This window comes from Melanerpes formicivorus, unplaced genomic scaffold (genome assembly GCF_026170545.1).
Source record: "Melanerpes formicivorus ecotype bairdi unplaced genomic scaffold, bMelFor1.0.p_v2 SCAF_4, whole genome shotgun sequence".
Lineage (NCBI taxonomy): Eukaryota > Metazoa > Chordata > Aves > Piciformes > Picidae > Melanerpes > Melanerpes formicivorus.
In genome coordinates this window covers 6,961,605-6,986,167 of record NW_027142356.1, presented here as the reverse complement: position 1 = coordinate 6,986,167, position 24,563 = coordinate 6,961,605, and the positions used below count along the sequence as shown (strand labels likewise).

General features: G+C 40.2%; 1 protein-coding gene across 1 annotated transcript; it reads left to right on the top strand.

Annotated features, from left to right (window-relative positions):
- Nucleotides 1-491: 491 nt before the first annotated feature.
- On the top strand, nucleotides 492-24,326 carry SLC39A8 (solute carrier family 39 member 8). The gene is made up of 8 exons (XM_068136827.1): nucleotides 492-720; nucleotides 6,957-7,125; nucleotides 11,566-11,735; nucleotides 12,325-12,447; nucleotides 13,637-13,804; nucleotides 20,043-20,250; nucleotides 20,737-20,921; nucleotides 23,595-24,326. The coding sequence occupies exons 1-8, from the start codon at nucleotides 553-555 to the stop codon at nucleotides 23,739-23,741; spliced, it is 1,338 nt and encodes a 445-aa protein (XP_067992928.1). The 5' UTR covers nucleotides 492-552; the 3' UTR covers nucleotides 23,742-24,326.
- Nucleotides 24,327-24,563: the final 237 nt, after the last annotated feature.

Below are 24,563 nucleotides of genomic sequence, written 5' to 3'. Positions count from 1 at the left end.
TGCGGGTCTGTCTGTGGGGCCCAGGTAGGATTGAGGGGAAGATCGAGGCGGACTGAGATCAGCAGGTGTGCACCCAGAAATAGCGCCAGAACACTTAAGGAAAGACTCTGCGTTTCCAAGGATGAGTTTGTGACCCTTGGCCCCGGGGCCAGGGCTGGCGGCAGCAGAGAACTTTGCATCCTCCCCTTCTGCCCGCACGTGAGGCCGTTCCCAGGCGGCCCCGTGCCACCCTCCTGTCGTGACAGGGGGCTGCCCTTCGCCCGCGGCACTAGGTTTGATGCTCCGTCTGCAGCCCGCCCCCGCTATGGGGACCCAAAGGCGGGACGGCCCCCTGCCGCGGACTCCTGCCGAAGCAGAGGGATTGCAGCAGGGGAGCGGCGCCCGCCCCGTCTCCCCACTACGCCCCCCGGGGAGGGGCCGGGCCGGGTCGGGCCGGGCGGGCTCCGCTCCCGCCCAGCAGAGGCGCGGGCGCGTGGGCAGAGACGGCGTGAGGGCGGTGCGGAGGGGCAGTGCTGAGGCAAGCGACACTCGCCACGTCCCGTCGGGTTGGAGATGCTCGAAGGCGCCCCGGCCGCGACGGCCTTCACCGACGATGTGCTGCGCGTCTTCGGGGCCAACCAGAGCCTATCGGCCGGGCAGCTCTCCTCCCTGCTACAGCAGCTGGGTGCCGCGCCGGCCCTGGGTGCCGTGCTGCCCCTGGCCCACCTGCACCACAACCAGGTACCGCGGGGAGGGCGGGAGCCGGCTTGTGCGGGCTCCGCGGCGGCGCTGGTAGTGAGGGCCGGGCTGCAAACGCACGTCCAGGAGCGAGGGCGCCGAGCCGGGTGGGCAGCTCCGTAGTTAAGTTTCGTCGCCGTCGTGGTTCCCCATGTCAAGCGGGGAGGGAGAGAGCAAAGGTCTGATGAGGCCCTGGGTCCGGGTTTTGGGCAAGGGTACCGGTACGCTGGTGAGAGCAGCTTGGGCAGGGGAGAACCTGCCGACCCTCGGGGAGCTGCTGCAGTGCGGGGCGGCCCCTCTCTCCGTTGCTCAGCAATGGAACTGGCACTTATCCTGGGTAAATAGCATCTAGAGAACGGCAAAACCCGTTTGAAAATCAGCTAGTATTTCCTTCCTGGAGCTGTACAAATAAATCTCCTGGACTTGTTAAAATACAGTTGTGTGATAGCACAGACCTGATTACAGACAGGTCTACTCGTGTGAAGAAAGGTAGTGAGAAACTGTCACATCTTTCAACTAAATTGAGGGCTAAATGAACACCCATCTATTAAAAGCTGTTTGAAATCATGTTTAATTTATTTCTGAAATATTACTGGAATATTATCTTTCATGAAGATATTTTACTTTATTTAGTGTCTCCATATAAAACTCAGACCTCATTGCTACTTTTAAAGTCTCTGTAATTTTACATCTCTGTAGTGTTGTAGCCTAATATTTTTTCCTTGAAGGGAAATCTTGGAGATCGTGGAGATTTCCTTATGCTCAGGAAGAAAGGACACAAAGTCAGTCACAAAAATGAAAGGAAAGCAGGAATGAGTATTTATTTACTCTGGCTGGTTCCACTCCCTGGGAAACCAAAGAGCCATGGCTTTAAGGACCTTGGGGTAGTTGCTTTTTTTGCTTGTTCTGTGAAGGAGATGAACCTTGGATTAGCACCTTTTGGTTTAGAAAGGGTGCAATTCTGATGCCCTTAGCAGAGGTTTAATTGGGAGTTAATGCCACTGCAGTGAATGCAGTATTCAGTGCGAGCATGGCAATACTCACCAGTCACAGCTTTCAAATTTCACAGACTGCATGCTGTTCCAACACAGTGTATTAAAAGCATAAACATTCCCAGCCACCCTTGCTAAATACAAGTTTGCAGTGTTGCATGTGGCTATGAAAAGGAGCTTTCTTTAAAAGGGCATAGAAATAAGTAAATTCTTCGGTGCTTCAGGTTTTGCCTCCTCAAAAGCACGTAGCCCTCGTACACAGGCTTGGCACAAGCTACAGAGGGAAAGAAAAGTAATGCTTTTTCTTCTGACTGAGAATGTGTATTCCTCCTAAGTCATTTGAACTTTAACAATTTCCATTTTTTTTCCCAAGGTCTTTCTAGTTGTGTCTGTTTTGAGTAATACCTTCCTGAAAAGTATGTAGGTTTTTTTCTGTGTGACTTGTATTCTTAGCGAAGATTTGCCTTACAGCTGCTTCATCAGCTGGTACATTTTAAGCCAGTGCATTCTCCTTCCTGGCTTTTGATCCCTTGTAGGTAGATAGATGTTGGGTGTATCAGTGACTGTGGGCAGTTGGTGCATGCAAATCTGTACTCGTACCAATTAAATCACACGTGACTCTTTGTGCTTACAAGTTATAATTTAGAGTATCTACTGGTTATGACAGAAGACATAAAGTGGCCTTAATCTAACTGTGTATTGGAACACACCTGAGGCCTAAGCTCTACTGATTCTCTATGGAGGAAAATAAATACCTCTGGAGGGTAATTTGGCTCTTCCTCAGGTAGGCTGAATCTATTAAGGCTGCAAAAATACCTGATTATAGTGGGAAACAAGGTTTATCTCAGGCTTTCAATTTTTAACTTCATTGTCCAGACCCAGTGGGATGACTCCCAGGTCTTACTGCTGATCCCTTCTCCATCAAAGAATCCAAGCTTGAAGTACTTTTTTTTTACTGGAGAGCTCATCTGTAAGGGACAGGTGGTACAGCATTTCAAAAAGTGGAAGGAAGGAACAGTCTCTGTTAGTTTTATCCCAATATTGGGGTTTAGTTTAAATGTTTCATTCATAGCAATTTTGGTAAGCCTAGTAGTCTCACAAGGGAAGAGCTACCAGAAATGGATCCTTTTTCTTAAAGATTGAATGAGGCTAGATGTGTAAGGCAGAAGAAGGTGGATGCTTGCTTTCTGTGATCCTTTGATACCAAGTTGACTTGAAAAGACAATGGAGAATTAAAGAAATTACCGAATTTGGTGATGATAATGTTTGTATGTATACTTGTGTAGGCATTTATAATAGTATGTCCTAATTACAACTTGAGCTTTTTGGAAGAAGAAGGAATGGTCTGACAGTGTAGTTTTTTGTCTTGATCCAACACCATGATCTGACATTCCCTGTACAGTGAGAAGATAGAGGGTGGAACAACTAAGCCTATTGAAGTGTCTTATTCCTAGAAGATCTGCAGCAAATTTCAGCATTCATGGCTAGTTTTCAGCTCCCAACATGAACATGTTCATCTTGCAGCTGCCTTGAACATGTCAGGGTGTGTGTGCAATCCCTAAGGCATGCAAGTGCATTCAATCAGCTTCATCTGGTTTGACTCTTTCTCATGGAGTGCTGCTTACTGAAGGCATGATTGTCTCCTAGCATCCAGTTCTTCTTACCTGTGCTGAGTGGCAAAAAGGTGTCACCGCATAAGCACAATGCTTTGATTTGTTACCAAGTTGAGGAAGGCATAGTTGTATGTCAGTATTTTGCCTTATCCAAGCTCAAACTAAGTGAAAAGTGTTAAACCAAAAAAAAAAAAAAAAGCTGGTCCAGGGGGGGATTAATATTTTTTCCTTTGCTGTTGCTACAGTGTGACCTACTGCTCAGCCCTGGTGTGGACTAGGCTAGTATCTAATCTGGCAGGACCTAGAAACTGTAGTCCAGGTTGCTTTAGGGTATCTTAGTACTTCATGTGTGGAATGAATGCCAGAGATAAAACAAAGGCAGGACAAAGATAAGGGCATGCAGAAGATCAGAAAAGGGCCTCAAGCATTTACAAGGTGGTTGGTACTGTAGCATTTTTTGTTGATTTTCATTTAGAAAGTTACTTCTGCGTTTTTGCAAAGTTACCTGTGTTATTTTTGTGTGAGAAGTTATCCTGTCCTTTCTTTCAAAGGATGTGTTAGACTGGCATCTGCTTTTCATTGATAAGGGCACTGGTGTAAAGAGATTCTAGACAGATTGTCATCACTTTAGCTCATTTACCACCTTAAAAAATAATTCCATATTGGTCAATCATTTTTGAGAGAGGCTTACTAAGAGAAAACTAAACATCTGTTTAGCCCAGTTGATACTTTATTATTATTTTCTTTTAAATCTGAATACTTTGTTGATTTGATGAGAGCATTTATTAAATCATATTTTTAACAGTTCAGGGACATGAGTAGTTGTATCTTTTCTGCAGTGTTTGTAAAGCACTGGGTGACAGTCTCCTCACTCTGACAAGGCTTAACAGCAGGGGACAGATGTGATAGTAGCTTTGGTGAGCCAGGATGTCAGCCTCAGTCCCCTCTACCATGCAGCTAAATTTCAGTTCTGCTGAGATCACCCATGAGTCTTACAAAATAAATAGCTTATGTTTTTTACAGCAACGTGGCTGTCTTGGTGTATTTATCTTCCAATGATAAATGCAGAATTTTACAGTGTGCAAACATGAGTTGCTCCAATCCAAGGCTTCAGATTTAATCTTTTAATTAATCCTTTAATTGTTGCAGTGAACTCATGCAAGCTTGTTTTTTAGCTCTTGGATGTATGTAGGAGTTTATAGAGAGGATGAGGTGAGTTGCAACAATGAGTCATTTATAAGAATCATTATCCTCTGGGTTTGTCCCTGATCAAAATAATAATAGTAATTAAATAAAATGCTCTTTCTCATCTTCACATAAAAGACCTCTTGTCCAATGGTATTTTTCACTTATTTGCTTGTTTGTAACCAAAGTTACAGGTCTCAAGTTTTTTTATTCTCTCTCTGTAATCTGTTTTTTGATCTGCAATGTGGCTTGGATTTTTTTGAACTAATGTTAATACAAATATACTAGTGTTTTAAAATACTAGTAAGCCATTCAGTAACACAGTTAACAATGATTTTTTTTTTCATTGAGGTAATTATGTTATGTATTCTCAGCTCCTACTGGCCTGTTTTTCAAATGGCTTTTCAATGTACACTTCCAGAAATGCCTTTATGAGCTAGTGATACATGAAGCACCATATATGAACTATTCTTATAGATTGTGACTATCTGCTCTTTATTTCACACTGGACACACTAACCATGGATTTTGCATCATTCCATAATTTTACATTTCTGTAATGCAAAATTCATGGTAAAATGATTAGATGTATAGCTACTTTAGAACCAGAGGTTCATGTGTTGGGTTGTTAAAGACTGTATCTTCAGTCATCATTTCTCTGTGCATAACTTTCATTGAGATTAAGGAAGAAACATACTTAAAAACAAAACAAAACAAAAATCACCATGGGAGGCTGTGGATGCTTTCTCCCTGGGGGTGTTCAATGCCAGGTTGAATGAGGCCTTGAGCAGCTGAGTCTAGCTGAGAAGTGTCCCTGTCCATGGTGGGGAGGTTGGAGTAGATGACCTCTAAGTTCCCTTCTATGATTCTATGATTTTTCTGTAATCTATATATATATATATATTATATGTGATACTTTGACATTAGCAGTGACATTGCAAGGTGAAAGACTATGCACATTGCTGTTTTATATTTGAGTCTTTAAGGTCTCCTGGCCCTAAAAAAAGCATTTCTCAGTTCAGGCATGTACTTGAGTGCTCTGCTAAACGGGGTTGTTGAAGAGAAAGAACAGAAACATCCTCCATGTAAGTTTAACTGAAATCACTTGAATTGGCTTGCATGTTCCTCTCCTCCAAGCTAAATCAGCAATACTCACATTCAGATGGTGTGTGCAGGCCTTTCACCTTTTGCACAGTATTATAAAAATGTTTATTTATGGAAACAGAAGCAGATCTGCTGAAGTAAATGTCTTGCAGTTGCTTTGGCTTATCTCTAGATGGAATTTACTTTATAAATACTCATTTGAATTATTGGAGAAGTGGTGTGGAATCTGAAGGCTAGCACAACTGAAGAGATCAGGGAGTGACTGCTTGTTTTTATTTTGCTAAGGCTTCCAGTGCTGCCCTTTTGCAACCACGCTGAGATTTGCTGCAGGGAGAGTTATGCTCAAGTTCGATGCCTCTCACAGAAAGAAAATGTTTGACTTGGTTTTCATCTTGACATTCAGCCTTCATGTGTGTTTGTTGCATAGGAATAAGCCAAAGTGCTTCTTTAAACCTAAAAGAGAACATTTCTTCCTTCTTGATCATTGTGGGAAATAATGAACATGAGTAAACAGAAAATGTCAGATGAAAGACTTCAGCAATATAGAACATTTCATATAAAAGTACTTAATTTTTCTGCAGATGTGTGCTTTAAGGCATTCCATGGTTTATCTTTATATTTTTTTATTATTTTTTTTGATGGACAATGATGACCAGAGCAACCAGCCCTGCCCCCAGCTTGGTTTAGCACTGTTAAGTGTATTTATCCTTGACTTGTTAGATACGGTTATGTTCTGAGCTGAAGGCAAAATGAAGATCCTGAGTAAGAGTTTATCTCCTAGGAGTATGGGATGGTTTTACAGAAACAGTGATTTCGATGGTAGCAGTTATTGCTATAAAATGAAAGAAAACTGTTGAGTGCTGCCAGCCTTTAGATAATGTCTAAGCTGCTGATTTGGGGAGATAAATAAAAAGCATTCTTGTAAAGTAGAAGTGGTCACTTACATGAATAAGCAGTCACTGAATTACCAGTACATTTCTGATGTATTCTGTGATTTTTAACTCTTACCTAGTCTGCTCCTAAATGAGATCTTAATTATTGTGAAGCTATTTTTCCAAATAATGTATTGTGAGGTTTAACTGTCCTGTGTCCTGGGGTGTAAGATTTGCAAATGTGCTATTTAAAAGAGATTCCACTGATCTGTGATTTACTTAAAATGCTTTCAATCACTTCTGCTTCACAGGAAGCACTTCCAGTGTCTTCATGCACAGCCTACAAACACTGTGTGCACTTCCTTGAGAATGTGTTGTGGTATTTTCATGTTGTCGTTGTTGGGTGTCTCTGTGTGACTTACTTTATTTGCTTTCATTAATATATTAAGTTGTCAAAATCTCTTTCTGTTCCAGTGCTTGACTGGTGAGGAAATTTTTTATTTACATGGAATACCAAACAACAGCCATGTATCAAATTCAAGCTTCTCTACAATATGTCCTGCTGTTTTGCAGCAGCTAATTTTTCACCCATGTGATCGTCATGAAGACTTTGTGAATACATCTAAACCACATCCTTTAGAAGGTTAGTTAATATTAATTGCATTAATATTGTGACTGGAGTGGGAAAATTAATTTTCCCTATTTCACAGGGAAATAGTAAGCATTTGTCATGTATAACAGGGATATCTTGTTTAGGAGGAATAGTTGTAAAGTGGGAACATAAAATGCTATTTCAGGTGAGTGGACTATCTAAACAACCTATCATTTAAATAGGTAGTACATAAAAAAGCTTGACCTGTAGCTAACCTAAGCTGTTTAGACCATCCCTCTTGTTTTTCTTTTATCCTGTCAGCTCAGAAGGAACATCCAGTAGCCAGATAAGCAAGGCAGCCTCCTCGCTGTTCCTCTCTTAGCTGCAGTAGAAGAAACCTGCAAGGTCTATGGCTAGGGTATTTTAAACCCATAAGTGTATGAGGCTGTGACACAGTGGTACCTATTTTGAAGGGAGTTTCACAGAAAGGCACAGTGCCAAATACAGATGTGGATTTATGCATACTCCCATCCCATCACAAAGTTAATTTGTATTGTGGCAGCCTTGAAACCAGCTCATTTCAATTGTTTCCCATGAAGTGAACCCTCTGTGTGTATTTCCAGCTGTGCTTATGTGAATTTTCTGCCCAGGAATTCCCACACACTCAACAATATTCTGTCTCTTAAAAGACAGAAGACATAGAGAAGAAACCAGTACAGTAAGTTTTACAGAAGAATTTCTTGCAATAAAAAGAAGTGCTGCTGGATCGGAGTAGAAGCTAAAGGGCAGTATGTAGCAAGTCCTTTTCCTCAGGGTTTGTGTAACTCATATCTAACTGATATTTGGAGCAAACTTATGTCCTTCCCTTTCTTGCTTCTTTGAAAAGTAATAGGGAGGTGTATAAAGCTGCATGAAATAGCTGTCAATGCTAAGTGTCATTCTTTCTGTCCAAAGCAGACAGGTTCTGTGCTCTCTGCTTGGCTTCTTCAGAAAGGTATTCATACCCTTACTTCCTCTTCTTCTCAGGACATCGCTAAGGAAGAGCCTAAACCTCTCAGGAAGGTCCAGGGCAGTCATCCCCACTTCTTATATAGAACAATGCTGAGCAGTAGTGTCCTAAGGAAGCATCATAGGATCATAGGGTGTTAGGGATTGGAGGGGACCTTCAAAGATCATCAAGTCCAGCCTGCCTGCCAGAGCAGGACCATAGAATCTAGCACAGGTTGCACAGGAACACATCCAGATGGGTCTTGAAAGTCTCCAGAGGAAGGGTCTCCACAACCTCTCTGGGCAGCCTGTTCCAGTGCTCTGTGACCCTTACAGTGAAGAAGTTCCTCCTCATGTTGAGGTGGAACCTTCTGTGCTGTAGTTTATATCCATTGCCCCTTGTCCTATCACAGAGTGCAATAAAGAAAAGCCTGTCTCCTCCCTCTTGACACCCAGCTCTCAGATATTTATATACATTTATTAAATCCTCTCTCAGTCTTCTCTTCTCCAGGGTAAACAGTCCCAGGTCTCTCAGCCTCTCCTCATAGGGCAATGCTTCAGTCCCTCAATCATCCTGGTAGCTCTCTGTTGGACTCTCTTGAGCAGATCCTTGTCCTTCTTGAGCTGGGGAGCCCAAAACTGGATGCAATATTCCAGGACACCCTACTTGCACTCTTGCCATTTAATTTTTTTCATTTCTTGTGGCTTCAGGTATCTTGGTGGTCTTTTTAGGACTACAGTTCTAGAGAGAAAGAAGCTGAAGCTGATTGTACCACTACCAGGAGAGCAGGGTGTGTGTCTAAGCAGAATGTTCTGTTCTGGTAAATAAAGTCAGAGTAGCCAGCTTTCTGAGATTCATGGAGTCTTTAAAGCTTAATGTGAATGGAGTCCTAGTGAATAAACCCAATGCTGAGACAGCAGTGCACGCATGCTATTGTGAAATACAGTTTGTAGTGCAGGAACATTGGCAACTTTGAAATGTTACCACTTCTTCCCCCACCCCCCAACTTGTGCTATTCTTGAGCTGCTGGTTCCTGTAATTGTGTAATTATGAAGCAATCTTAATTCTTTTTCTTTCCAGTTAGACTGAACTCAAAAGCTTGTTGCAAAGCCCCAGGACCACCTCTTCCTGGAGAACACATAAGAAAGATTTTAGATTTATTTTATTCCTTTTAAAAGTTCATTAAAGTAGTCCCTGAACTGTTGAGACTGACTGCAGGATCTGTGGAATGTGTAATGTAGAAAATAATTACTTTATCTTTGATTGTCTGAGGTTATTTAATAGCTTAGTTTAATTCTGCACTTTGTGAGTAGATCAGAAACACAATATGAATATGTTAAATCCCATAATTGTTTGGGACATTCTGGTGTAGGACAGAATTTTAGAAGTAAAACCACCTCTGTCTTCTGGCATCCCTAATACTTAATTTTTTTCTCTTTTGTGACAAAAGTAGATGCTACAGACCAGTGGATTAGAATATGTCCCTACTTTCCCTTGCATTAAGTATAGCAAATTGTGCTAGATGATTGATTAATAACCTGCACTCAAAGTTAAGTGTCTTGGTATGTCATGCTGTTCTGAACAAAGAGTACCAGCATGAAAGTTACAGCACTTCTTGCTGAAGTGTATAGTGCCTTGAGAACTTCTTTCCCAGTTCATCAATGACCTGTGTTTCTGTGCTTGGCTTTAAGCTCCATCCTCCTGTCATTTTTGTCATCCACCTATCGACACAGTTTGCAAATGTATCCCCCTTTTCTTCTTCTAAAAAGTAATTAGTAATTTTTTTTTTAACTTGTGTTTTTGAAACTTGCTCTGATGTCCTGTGTCAGAAGTAATTTGGGCAAGTACACTAAATGCTTCATATCTGGTAAACGAGGCTGTGATATTGTTAACTCAGTTTAAAATGTCCATTTTGCACAGAACAATGAGTTGGAGGTGTCCAGGTATTGAGCTGAAAGATTTACAGTAATCCCAAACTGCAAACAGTAGTTTGTGACTCATGATGGCATTGAAAGCCCATTACATTTGTTTGTTACAAATTTGATTTCAACAGTAAATTTGCAAGCTTAATTGCAATTTATTTTATTGGGTATTCAGCTCCCATGTAGCTTAGTGACTCTATCCATATCTAGTTGTGTGGTTTTCCCTCTCTTGGTTGCTCTCAAAATGGCAAATGAATGTTCTAACTGGCATGGATTTGCCTTCTGCAAATACTTAAAATGTTTCTGGTGCATTCTGTTCTTACCGTAATACAAAATTCATTACATGTAGAAGTTGTGGCACTGTGCAAACAAAGTAGAGCTGTTCAGTTGCAGTGAGGAATCCAGCTTAGCATGTTTGCTGATTGTATTGCAGGAAAGTCAGGCTGCAGATCATAATCTGATCTGTTAGTTTCTGCTGTGCAGAAAGGAATTTGTGGTAACCTCTACATATTGTAAGTTTATAATGAAACAACTTTCTGGATTGTACCATGCTGTCCTGATATAGCCATGTGGCCAACATTGTGTTTGCTTTGATTATTTGATAATTTGATAATTTTGATAGACAAACCCACTGACTGTGTATAACTTTCTGGGTCTGTGGCATCACCTGAGGCAGTGTAGACCTCTTCAGTGCAACCTTGAAAGCTTTCTTCTGTGCTCACAGGGACTTAAGATTTCAATGAGTAAAACATCAGAGGCAGAAGTTTCTGATGGTTGTGAACAACAGCATCCCATAGTTCAGACTCCGGAACAGGTAAAATATGGCTTTGTCCTGGGGTCTGAACTCTAAACAGCTGAGATTGTTCTTAGGGTGAGGGAAGCCAAGTAATAGTGAACCCTGCTGGATTTACCTCTTCTTAGGAAAGGTTTTCTCCATTGTGTACCCAAGGCACATTTTGAACTCTGAACCTCCTTTTTATTATGTGATTCCATTTCTGTATTACAATAATCTGTACTATCAACTAGCTGCCACCTCATCTGTTTGTTGAGCGCTACTTTGAATTAGAGGAAGAGGAGGAGTGTATAGAACAGAAAATTGCCTCCTGAGGATGATTTGAAGGACTCATGCTTTATCAGGAAAGATTTTTGAATCTAGTACAGCAGGGAGAGCAGACTTTCTTTCTTAGACTTCCTTAGGAGTAAATGACAATTGCATCTAATTCCTGGTTTAGTAAGAAGCTTTGTCTTATGTCTTATAGCTCCTTTGACTGTTGGCCTAAGCCTTATTTTTTACCTTTCACTAACTGTAGAGAGACCTGATTTAGACAAGCAGCAGATAGGCTGCCCTAGATCTTATACTTGCACAGTTTCTATTTTTAATATGTTAGTCCCAGACAATGCTTCTGTGGGTATGCATCTTAAGTATCTATGCATTTAAGATTTTTGTATTTTCCAAGTAGAGCTTCAACCAGGGAACCTCTGTTTTCCCCAATTCCATGCCAGTGTAGTTAGAAAAATCACAATCAGCTTGAAAAGGGTATTGTACTAAACTATTTTCAATTTCTGCTTGTTTATTCACAGTTTGGGGATTTGGGTTCCTGGCTGTGACTATCATTAACTTGGCATCACTTCTGGGAATGATCTTAACTCCTCTCTTAAAGAAGTCATACTTCCCCAAGGTTTTAACCTACTTTGTGGGCTTGGCCATTGGTACTCTCTTTTCTAATGCAATTTTTCAGCTCATTCCAGAGGTAAGCAAGGGGAATCATTATTTGGTTTGCATAACAGATTCTAAAGTACATGAATTTTAGAAGCAAGTTGCAGTGGGGGCTCTGTGGGTTGCGGTCTCCAAAGAGTTGTGGGTGTGTTTCAGTGCCATTAGCTACCATCACTTTTTGGCTGGTTGAGCAGAGCCATCAGGAACCATGTCTACTTGTGCCATGGGAGGGACCAAGGGCTATTTGGCCTCTAGACAAAAAGAAATGCATTGGATAAAATTCTAGTGAACTTCAGTGGGCTACAGGTTAGCTTTCCTCCTCTTGCATTTTACTGCTACATTCTACATGTGAAATTCTACTGAGTTAAAACACTGTGGACATTTAATTCAAGTTTTAAAAAAAAACTCCAAAAAACATAAGGGTCTTTCATAATTCCAGCCTCATGGAAACTCATGGATGGTAGAGAGACAGTCTGTATTTTAGAGGACTATCTGTGTACATGGGGCCTTTGTTTGCTTTTTTTTGCCTTTTTTTTCCTTCTTCTTTTTTTATTTTCTTTTTTCCCTGGGAAATGTACTAACATTACAGACTAATTTGCATTGCTTTTTTTCTTCACTGTTAGGCATTTGGGTTTGACCCCAAAGTAGATAACTACATTGAGAAAGCAGTCGCTGTGTTTGGTGGATTCTATATTCTCTTCTTTGTGGAAAGGATTCTTAAAGTGATACTGAAGATCTATGACCAGGTAATGAAACATCTCACTAACTGAATGAGCCTTGCCTTAAAGTACCTGTTATTTTTTATGAGATACTCAATAGTTTAATAAAATGTGGGGATTTTTTTTTCATTTTTATCTGAGGAATTTAGTCTTATCAAGCATTCTGATACATATATATATATATATGTGTTTAAAATCTCTATGGACAGGGAACTCCTTTTTTGAAGGAATTGCAAACAGACCTAGGAATAGTATCCAGATGTAAATGTGGTCTCCTGTCACTGGTGTGTGCTCTTGTCACTCTCAGAGGCTAACTCATTGCTGTGCTAACTAAACAAAACAGAAAAAAGTGGAAATGCTGGAGAGAATGAAGTCTGCCCGTGGAGCTTAACTTTGGGCAGGAGAAATCAATGTGGTATGATTATCTTCTTAGTCATCTGTCAAGTGTAGTTGTGCTGACAGTGCCTGAATCTCACCCTCAGTAACTGCAGCTCTGTTTCCCCATGCTCTGGTACACACCCTGCTTTAGTGACACTGCAGTTACCCACACTGTGCAGGGCTCTGCTCTCTACCCATATGTCAGACTACTTGTTCTCTCTGTACTCAAATGAACAATGCTGAATTTATCTCAGAGAAGGACCTCTCAACATTTTTACTCCTCTCTTGTTAAGCAAACTGACTTGTCTTGTGAAATAAACTGACCTGTAGTAGGAACTACTCTTTTCTCACTTAAAATTCCCCGTCCCAAATTGTTGCTGATATTGGTTATGAAAATGGATCAGCTGGTCCTCATTTGTAATAATGGCATCAAAGAAAAGGAAAAAAAAGGAAAAACTTAGTTTGTTCCTCTTTATTTTTGGGAACAATTGACAAAGGCTAATAATCTCTATGTGACAAGCTAAATAAGTAGCAAATGTTGATCACACGTCGTCTGGTGTTTGGCTCAGGAAGTTGTGTATAAAGGTATCAAAATGAAATATCCCCACATATATTCTGATTAACTGAAAGTGAGAGATCAGTTAGGAATTTAGAGATGTATGGAGTTCATTTAAACTTGTACTTGCTGTTCAAAGCAAGGCAGCACTTGATGATCTCTGAGGTCTTTTCCAACCTGGCTCATTCTGTGATTCTGTGACGATGCCTCCACCTTTTCCTTCTAGGTCTCTGTTTTCTTAGGTTTGCTATTTTGCTACCTGCTTTTTTATTTGTCACCTAGACTGGCCATACTTACTGTGAAAATGGTGGACAGAATCGTTCTCAGGATAAGACTAACTCACCCAAACCACTCTCAGCCAGCAACGGGGGGACATGTTATGCAAATTCAGCCGTGATAGAGAGCAATGGAAATCTTGGGTTTGACAGCATCAGTGTGGTCTCGGCACAGGTATGAAAATGGTGTCTATTTGTTTATTTTATCCCTGCCAATTCTATAAATAACCATATCCAAGGGGAGAGTTGACACAAATGTTTGTTACTTTTGTCGGATTGTTGTAAACTTTAAAGCTTACAACTTCCTTGAAATCTACAAAAAAATGTGGGGTTTTGGGTCAAGCTTACAAAAACTGATACGTCCAGTTTGCAGCAAACAAAAAGAGCTAACTGATAGACTTGTTTGGATGGGTAGGACAGAGACATTTAATTAGATAATTCAGTTAATTTTGATGTTATTGTTTTGCTGAAAGAGTGATAGTGTGTCTTAGTGTTATGTGATCTGTATTGTCTTCCTGATTACATAAAGCCGTAAGTATGAGAACCTGATTCCTCTGCATCAATGATTAACGAGGAAAACTAACACAGTGACTTTCATGCCGTATATTGTGAGCACTACTTGTCTTAGGTTCATGGCTGATGTTTGGACTCGATGATCTTAGAGGTCTCTTTCAACTGAAACAATTCTGTAATTCTCTATTTGAATAGTATGGGAATTATGGAGGTAATGTTGATGAGAAAAAACCATTCCTAATGGTTGAAGTATTATACTATTTCAGATTTGTTCTCTATATTTCTCAAATATATTCATAGATTCATAGAATGGTTTAGGCTGGAAGGGACCTTAAAGGTCATCTGGTTCCAAACCCTCTGCCATGGACAGGGACACCCTACACCAGACCAGGTCACTCCAGGCCTCATTCAACCTGGCCTTGAACACCTTCAGGGAGACAACATTCACCACCTTCCTGTGCAATCTGTTACAGTGTCTCACCACCCTCACTGTAAATAATTTCTTCCTAATACCCAGTCTAAATCAACCCTCTTCAATCTTCAATCCATTCCCTTTTGTCCTGTCACTACAAGCCACTGCAAAAAGTCCCCTCCCAGCTTTATTGTAGGCCCCCTTCAGGTACAGGAAAGCTGGTCTCCCTGGAGCCTTCTCTTCTCCAGGCTGAACAGCCCCAACTCTCACAGCCTGTCCCCATAGGGGAGGTTCTCCAGCCCTCTGATCATTTTCGTGGTGCTCTTCCAGCAGTTTGATGTCCCTATGTATAAGTGCAACTGTGTTCTGTCTGAGAGGAAAATGGAAGTGGAAGGAGAAAGTTCTGTGCTTCTTTACTCTTTTTCAGGTCCAGGAGAGTGCAGTACTCACCTTTACTAAAAGAAACACAAACCTAAAACTCACAACAACAAAAAAATACCCCAAAAACCCCAACCCACAGGCTAAGGCAGATTTTATCATAGTAAAGAATTCTGTTTTACCACCTATGTTCTTTAACTGGTAATTTGTTTGTGGGGAGCAGTGAGGAGCAGCAAAGAAAGCCAAGCAAAGAAAGAGGCAAGCCCTGACAGCCAGGTGAAAACCTGAGCGCTCTGCATTGGCCCTGCAAGCTCATAGTGTGTTTGACTCTGCACATGGCTTATAGTACCAAAATGGTACCTGTCCTCACTGTAGAAATGTCATGAAGTGTGATAGATGCAGGGCATTTTAAAATCTAGGAGAAACAAATGTACTAATTGAAATTGCATGGGCACCAAGAGGGAATTAGTACTGCAAGTGGTCCCTAAACTGTATTTTGTAGATTTATAAAACAAACAAAAGAACCTTCCATGCTCTGCAGGGACAGTTATCTCCACTGGTATGTTGGTTTTCTGCCCAGTTTACCAGAAATTTTATCTGGACCTATTACACTTTGGCTACCCATCTGCTTATACATAACGCAAGAATAACAAACTCATTCACTAGGGGAGGTTCAGACTGGATATTAGGAATTATTTCTTCACTGAAATGGTTCTCAAACACTGGAATAGTCCGCCCAGGGCAGTGGTAGAGTCACCATCCTGGAGGTGTATAAGCAGCATGTGGACCTACCAGCTCAGGGACATGGTTTAGTGTTGACCCTGCAGTTCTGGGTCAGTTTGGACTGGATAATCTTGAAGGTCTCTTCTAACCAAAAAATATTCTGTAATTCTGTGTGATTCTTTATTTTGTAATAATAAATTTTAACTCCATAGCATTTGTTTATAGTAAGTAGCTTAGATTCAGGGCTTGTGATCATAAAGTATTGTCAGTCATCCTTTTACATCCATTCTTGATTTTGAGAGCTTAAAATTTCATAAAGATTCTTCTCTCCTTATTTTGTTCTCTGAGAAGAATGAGTTCCATTCTTTCTTCCTCTCCACATCTGCAAAGAGAATATGTTGTATTGAAACCTCGTGAAAGTGACAGGGTAAAATCCCAATAGCAGATAGCCTGCTCGTAGTATTTGAGGCAGCAACGGAAAAGTCTTCTCCTTCTCCAGGCGGGTTCAAAGGGGCCAAGAAGCCTTCAAATTCAAAATCATTAGAGGGCAGGGGAGGTCCAGTGTGGCTGAGGAGTTGGGATGGGGGGAGGGGGCATGTGGGTAGGTATGCATTCAGCTTCACAGACATTCAGTATTTCTGAGGGAACTCTTTGGTTTAAGCAAACACAGACCTAATAGAATTTTAATGTGTCCATGTGATCTAAAGCTTATTAGAGAGAACAAACACAGTGTAGCCAGAAAATGTCATGGAGGCTTTAAGGAGGGAGTTTGAAGTCTGATTCTGCTGAAGTGTGGTAGCTGTTTTCAGCCATGGGGATCCAGCCATATTCTCACTTTTAATGCCAGAAGAGACTTGCTGCCAGAATAAATTTAAATGTTTAATTAGTCACATGCTTTCAGATTTCACTTGCAGCAGTAATTGCAACCTTGGAAATCTCTTTCATGCTTACTCAAAATTTGTATCTATCATGCATTAAAATTACATGGCTTGACAACAGGAACTTGGAAGAAAAGTTGTTCCAGAGACAAATTGCTGAATTCTGTACCCCCGAGTGCACAATGTTTGGTAGCAGAACTTTACAGTGACTTTATGTATGCCCTGGAGACAGTGTCAGGATTCCTTCTTGATCTGTGGGTACTTCCAGAGGACGCAAAAGGACATGTCTGAGGCAGTCAGAGATGCATTAGAAATAGCAGTAGTAATCTGATGAGATATCTCAGGATAAAATAAGAGAATTTCTCAAGTTTGGAAACAAAGCAAAGGCCATTATTAAAAACCAAAATAAATCAGAAGAGCAAAAATACCAAGGGTGTGTTTTGGTTTGCCATAAACAGTGGAGATATAAATAATACAAAACTCCACTAATAGTTAATAAAAGTCAGGCCTGATAGTCCAGATGAGTGTTGCAGAGCTTCTTAGTTAACATCTCTTCTTTCATGTCTGCTAAACTACCGTGACAAAGTGGGAACAGTCCAGCAGACATTGTTCATTTTTGCCTTGGAATCCTGTGTGTTTGTAGGGTAAGTTTGTCAGTAGTCTGCCTTATCTGAAGCATTAAGAATATGTATTAGTTGTTCATCCTCTTCCATCAGACACACAATCTGGTGGAGTTCAGAATGGAAACCCAGACAAGCAATGCCATTGTATTTTATGTAACTTACAGAAGTCAAGACATTATCTACAATAGACTACAGGCAGGAATTATGATACTTCGGAGCTCCATGCTAAGTAGCAGCTCGCTGTATATGTGTTACAGAAGCCTCTCAGAATAAATGTGCAGTTTTTAAACTACAGTTCTGTCTGCATTTTGAAAAAATGGATCAAGCAAGTGATTTTTAGAAGTCAATACTGTTCTGCTAAGCTAATTGCAGTTACTTAAAGTACATAGATAAAACAACCCAGATCTCAGCACATTCTTAGTGTCAGTTCCATTCTTGAATTCAACAGCTAATTCCTAATAGCGTTTTCATACTCAGTGTTCATTTTCTTCATACATGGATAGAAGGTTCAGTACACAGGTTTGTAAACTATTTATTTGAACAAAAAAGCCTTTCAGACCATATTTTCATGTTTGTCATACATGTACAGTGGTTTGGACTGCCACTGGCATTCTCAGCTTTGCAGCTGATACCCCAAAATAAGTCCTTTACTTAGTTCTATGACTAAGTCAGTTATGCCCCTACAGCCCTCAGAAAACTGTAGGCACACACATGGTTCCCAAACAAAACCAAGTATACTTTGATAAGAACAACCATAAATATCCACAAGTGACATTTGTGCATGTTTATGGTTTTTGTTTGTTTCCATTGCTCCTTTAGGCATAGGGTTGCGATCAATAGCTCAATGTCCATTTGGAGACCAGTGACAAGTGGAGTTCCTCAGGGATCTGTACTGGGTCCAGTGGTGTTCAACGTCTTTGTCAGTGACATGGAGAGTGGCATCAAGTGCACCTTTAGCAAGTTTGCTGATGATACCAAGCTGTGTGGTGTGCTGGACTCACTTGAGTGCAGGGGTGGCATCCAGAAGGATCTTGACAGGCTTGAGAAGTGGGACAGTGACAGCTGCATGAGTTCTTAGGCAGCCTGAAGGATGGTCACCAGGGGACAGAATACAACGCAGGGGAACAGAGCTATAGCCCAGGGAGCTGGATGAATAGGTGGAAGAGCTTTGCTAATTATATTTGGATCTTCTTATATTCATGTTTCTTTTTACTTCCAGTTATCTAATATATATTTATTTTATGTGGCTTGCTTTGTAATATTTCTTTCTTAAATTGAAATTTGAGTTGCCTCTGTGGATTGAGAGAGAAGTCTATTACTCATAAGTGTTCCTATCTCAAGCAGAATTAGTACAAGTACAAATTAATCATCCCAAAAATATGGTTGACAGTCCCTGTGTGTTTAGATGAAAGACTGAGAGGAAACCTCCAAAAACTGAAGGAAAGCTTTTAGTACAAGTTTAAAACCTGTGTGTTTGAGTCAGCAGGAACAGTTTCAGTTGTTGGATACCATCACTCATTTTCACATCATAAAAGTATAATGTTGGGACTTCCTGTGCACTGAATGGGAACTGTAAGTGTCCTTCATGGTGCTTGTGGCACTGCTTAACCAAGGCCTTATTAGCTCCCAGTGTCAAGTAGTGCAATAGGGCATCTGTCTCACAAATTCCTGCACTGGACTTCTGTCCTATCCCAAGGCAACTCCTACATGTAAGGATGTAGTATGTCAGGTGAAATTCCGTTGAGCAAATGATGAGACAGACTATAGTGCTTGATCATTAAAGGATTTATGAGAGTTTCTTAATCATTATATTTCCATGAAGGTCAAAATTCAGTTGCCTGGCAGTGTTTGCTATGGCAAAATTAAAACAACTTGTGGTGTTCTTTTTAATGCCCAAAGAAAATGTCTTGGAATAATCTCTGACCTTTTCTTAAGAAGGAAGAGGTGGTTTTCTACACTCTTCTCCTACAGGAGAGGTATATAAATTTGTCTATGGGCACACAGATATATATTTTACTACTTGTGTATTCCAGTAAGTAAGCACTAATTAATGCTGTATATGCAGACCCTTTTGTTTTTTAGAGGAGAAATACTATACTGCTTGCAATTATTATGTAACTGCAGTGCCTGTGTGTGCAGAAATTTATCACAGTGGATCATCAGGAAGTTTTTAGGGGAGACTAGTTTGCTTCCAGCTAAAGTGGCAGTTTCTTTTGTCTGCTTCAGGTTTTCATTATTTCATGGCACTGCATGGCACTCCCACTTCTGGGAGGAATTAGTAATCTCTGGTGTGTCTGTGCATTGCAGTTTCATATTAGCTTGTTTTTGTGCTTGGAGACATCAGCTCACACTGTCAGAATTACCCACTGCTTTTTTTCATTAAACATGCACTTAGTAAAAACTAGAATACCTGGACATGACTACTATTGCCTAAAGTCAGTAATAAGGTTTATGGTGTAAGTGGAAGTGTGCAGCTGGCTGTTAGTGCAGCAAGTAAAGTGTGTCTCTTGGGAGTGTGATGTACTGGCAGAATGTAACTAGTCCAGATATGGTTTACGTAGGAAATGCAGGTGCTGATCAGATCCTTTGGACTGTCCATGCTTAGGCTCCAGAGAGACATTCCACCCACTATGATCTGATTTATCTCTCAGCAGAAGGGCATTCAGGTAAAGATTTGTATTCAGAAGGCTGATTGGGCTTTGTATGTTGAAACAGAGGTAGCAGCAGCAAAAATTTTCTGTTGCTTATTGGACCAAGCATTTTGGTCTCCAGATTCAGTAGTGCTTTATTTTATATATGGTGTTCATTTAAAGACCAAAGTGTGATTCATTGGCTACTTTGTTCAGGGCTTTATGTAACTTTTATTATGTTTGGGTTTTTTTCCAGGAAGAAGTCACTCAAAGCAACTTGTGCAAGTGTCTTAAGGGGCGTCCACTCTCAAAGATTGGGACTATTGCTTGGATGGTGACACTGAGTGATGCTGTACATAATTTCATAGATGGTTTGGCTATTGGTGCTTCTTTCACTTTGTCCCTGCTTCAAGGGCTTAGTACCTCCATAGCCATCTTGTGTGAAGAGTTTCCTCATGAACTGGGTAAGGAATTTCATTCACTATGTTGTTTACTGTGGAAATCACTGTTGTAGGAGGTTGTGCTGGCCCAGATTGAAAGAAAGTTTAGATGAATTAATGGAAGAAATAGTCATCCAAAACTTCCCAAACACCAAAATGCACATCAAGCACAGGAGTTCCCCAAGTATAGGTGGATGGAAACTGGGATTGGGATTGGATACTAGACAAGTATTATTTGCTCTGTTCATCCTTGCTGGATACATTGGTGTGTTTTTGTCTTAATTTGTTTTTAAACCATTATAGGAAATTTTTGTTCCTGTGACATCACCTACTACTCTAGAATGTTTCACCTACCTCAAGTGTTGAAGGCAAAACCTCATAATTTACTTGAATGATGAAAACAGCAAGGGCTTATAATTTGTACACAAATCATCTCTTCAGACTTCCTATTGAAACCAGAAAACAACCACAGCATCATTTTCTGAAGATGATTTTATCTGTTTCTTTCAGGGGATTTTGTCATCTTGCTTAATGCAGGAATGAGTACTCGGCAGGCTCTGTTTTTCAACTTTATGTCTGCGTGTTCCTGTTACGTTGGGATGGCTTTTGGAATATTAGTAGGCAACAACTTTGCTCCGAACATCATCTTTGCTGTAGCTGGTGGAATGTTTCTGTACATCTCTCTGGCAGATATGGTGAGATAGAATTTTACTTTTCATTTATTTGTTTGCAAGAAAACAAAGAGTGTATTTAATTCTACGCACTAAAATTTAGTAGTTGGTGCTTCTCATGGCAGTGTCATCTACTTCTTAGTAGATTTTAAATCATAATGATGCCATTAATGGAGGTGCACAAATAGTTATGCTTATTCATGAAGCATGAAGGGCTTTCAACTTCACATGTAGGGCTGATCAGTTTATTGTTGAAAAGGAGCTTTAGGGAGAGACAAGCTTTTCATGAATTTCAGCTGGTTTCATCAGTGAGTAAGAAGTGTGTAAATACTTGGGTTTAGCATTTTACATTGGCAAAGTATTTCTCTTTATTATTTTTTAAAGGTTCAATTGTCTATTTAAACCATATCTTGAAAGAAAAGAAAAAAAAAAGGAAAAATTAAATGAAGTATTTATTTTTGAGTGGAATGGTGCAACCATACAATTAGGGATAATTTTAGGGTCATTTAAGTGAAAGCCCTAACATAAATTCTAGTCTGGTTTAAATTAAACAATGTTAACCCCAGTTCCTTGGTTCAGACTGTTTGCTGAGCTATTCTAAACAGTCTGTCTTGCAGTTATTTTTTAAGTGTACTAGAAGACAGAAGCCAAAGACATTGTGCTAAGTGCCATATCAGATTTAGGCTTAGGAAATAAAAACTAGATTCACAGGCATTCAGTAATATTCCCTAATTTACTCTCATGTTGATGTTTAATCTGCAAATGAGAGGGATCTTTCAAGAATTTTAAGTTTTATTATGTATCAGTGTTCTAAGAGCAAGTGCATCTGCAAGGGTGTTTACACCTGCCACATGAGAATACATGGGAGTGAGGCCTGGCTTTGAAAAGTTTTGAGACCCCAGTTTGGTTCTACATGCATTTAAAAAGTGTTTGTTCATAGTCATGAATGTGTGACCATTTCATTCAATCCTATTACAGTTTAGGTAGTAAAATGGGATTTAATAAGTAATAATGTTAATGAACCTATACATGAATGATATAAACACTTTATTTCACAATTTTGCAGCACCTCAATTGCAAATGCTGTAGTAGCACTCTCATGTAATGAATAGTTGTGTACTCCATGCTGTTGTGTAAAACTTGTGGTATAAATTTGGAGTGTTTCAAATTAAATCAGTTACTAAATCCATCAGAGTAGGCAACTATCTTTCCTTTGTATCTATTGTTCTATTCTGTGTCTCTCTCTGTCTCTGCTCCCCTGCTCCTGAATCTGTCTCTCTCTTTATAGGTTTTTGGATTTTATCAGTTACCTATCTGAACTTTCCTTCCCTCTGAAAAGTCTGAAATAGGGTATCCAAGTGCTCTCTGCAGGGATCTGGCTTTCTGCTTTCTGTTACAATTTTCACACATTTCTGTCCAGAAACAGGTAGGATTATCTAAAATGTAATTTCTTCCTTTTTCTGCTCTTGCTGTTCTTTATTCCTCTAGTATTGGCATAGTCCAGCCTCTGCCAGTAAGATCACTGTGTGGTAAGGCTGTGGACGCATGAGAATGTGTACATTGAGGTGTGTGCACAAATGAGCCTTGTTGTATGGCATGAAGATGATCTGGTTTGTTGTCTTAGCCTCTTTTGCAAGAGGATGACGGAGCTCTGGAATGATTTCTGGGAAGGTTTGGCCACTTCCCACTAACATTAGTTTGTTCTTCAATGGTTGCATTAACTTCAATGGCTGTTTCTGCCTTGTGAGATCAAAGACAGATACTATAACTTATGAGTCACCCAGCTTGAAGGTGTCTAAACACACACTGAATTACAAACTCTTCATTGCATTCTGGCTTACTTCTCTCAGCACAATAGGAAAAGAGTTTAAAGAGTTTATTTGAGTATGTTTGTCAAAATCTATGTCAGTTGACTTTATCTGTAGTAAACACAAACCCAAATCCCCCCATACAGGGGACTTTATCACCAGTGCCCATCTGCCCTCATCTCCATTGGCTCTTGGAGGAAGTATCTTTGTTTTTGCAGTTAACAGCAAAGCCATCATTCGTAGCTCTGTATCAGGCATCTTAATAGCAGCAAAATAGCAAAGAATCCCTTCCTTCTGCTGTAACCTAATACTGCATGTGCTCACTCCAGCTGCTTCTTTCTTCCTTGCTTTTTCACTGCCTCATCAGCCCATCAGACCTGTTTGTAACAGGTTTATTATTTCTGAGAGGCTCTCTGCATTTTCAGCTTCACTTCATTTGCTTATAGATAAAGCAGAAGAATCCTACTCTTCCATTTCCTGAACAAGGATTTATCTGTTTATACTAACGAATGAAGAATCACAACATGTAGCAATATAAGGGCAAGACAGGGACCAACAACTGGACCCTAGGAGACTGATGGATTCAAAGCCAGGAAAATTGCATGAGGCACAACCAGGTGGAATCACAGTAGAGAGGAAAAACAAATAAAACCCAAACCCAAACAAACAAAAGAAAAGAAAAAAACAACAACCAACCACCACCAACCCAACATTTTGTTTCACCATCCTTGGTGAAGTGATTTTTCAGGCTAATCAGGGTGACTTGCTCCTGTGGCTGCCTCTACCCCGTGTTAGTTCGAAGCAGCAGTTACGGTTCCGTTCTTAATGCCTTAGGTTATGCACGCTGCCACAAGGTGGCAATGCTTACCTAAAAATTGCCTTTCTTCAGTTCCCAGAGATGAATGATATGCTGCGAGAGAAAGTGACAGGAAGAAAGATGGATCTCACATTCTTCCTGATTCAGAATGCTGGCTTACTGACGGGATTTACGGCTATCCTGATGATTACCTTGTATGCAGGAAGTATTGAGCTGTGAAAACGAGAGCAAAGACCGAGTCATGACTGAGGACATCAAGTCAATTACAAATGGAAGACACTTCATCCATAAAGGGCTGTTCATCTAATCTACTTTGTTTTTGAAACAGTGACAAGTCCCATCCCCCTTGCTCCCCATACAGGAAATTCTTCTTTAAGACTTGTGGTAAATCCAAATAGTAGGAGCTGGCAACTTTTGTACTGTGCCAAAGAACCAATTTAGTATTTTTTATTTCTACTTCAAATTATCTGAACTGTCATAGAGAGAGGATGTTACTGGCCAATAGGATTATGCAGTATATGCAACTACATGCAACCTAAGACCAAATGCAAGCTAAGCTCTTCAAGGAAGACGCCTCATTAAAAGCAAATCATAGAATCTCATATCCTTTTGTAACTGTGATGAAGGCAAGCAGCAGGTTCAAAACTGCTTCATTTTCATGACTTCTGTTGCAGGATTTGTCTGTGTATCATTCCCTTCCCCCACCAAAAAAAAACCCCAAACAAACAAACAACCAACTATTTCAGAGTAGGTACTAATGAAGCTAAGATTTGTAATTACTAATAAACACTGGAATGAAAGACACCAGTTAGTACTTTTGATCTTTTCTCTTTATAAAGTGCACTAGGGAACTGTTGTTTTATTTTTGAGAACCACTTTCTGAAGTTAGAGGGAATCTGTGTTGACTTTACCAATGCCATAATAGTTCTAGAAACATTCAGGATTTAAAAAAACAAGAAAAGTTTAAGCCTTTTGTATTTTCTGAAAAGAAGAATGTTTTATACTCGAGTTCCACAAATACCCCTTAAAAAAAAAAAAAAG

Excerpts from the sequence above, each read along its gene's own strand:
- SLC39A8 (XM_068136827.1), top strand. The coding sequence starts at position 553 with ATGCTCGAAGGCGCCCCGGCCGCGACGGCCTTCACCGACGATGTGCTG. Across the intron at positions 721-6,956 it reads CCCACCTGCACCACAACCAG|TGCTTGACTGGTGAGGAAAT; the intron begins GTACCGCGGGGA and ends TTTCTGTTCCAG. Across the intron at positions 12,448-13,636 it reads TACTGAAGATCTATGACCAG|ACTGGCCATACTTACTGTGA; the intron begins GTAATGAAACAT and ends TTTGTCACCTAG.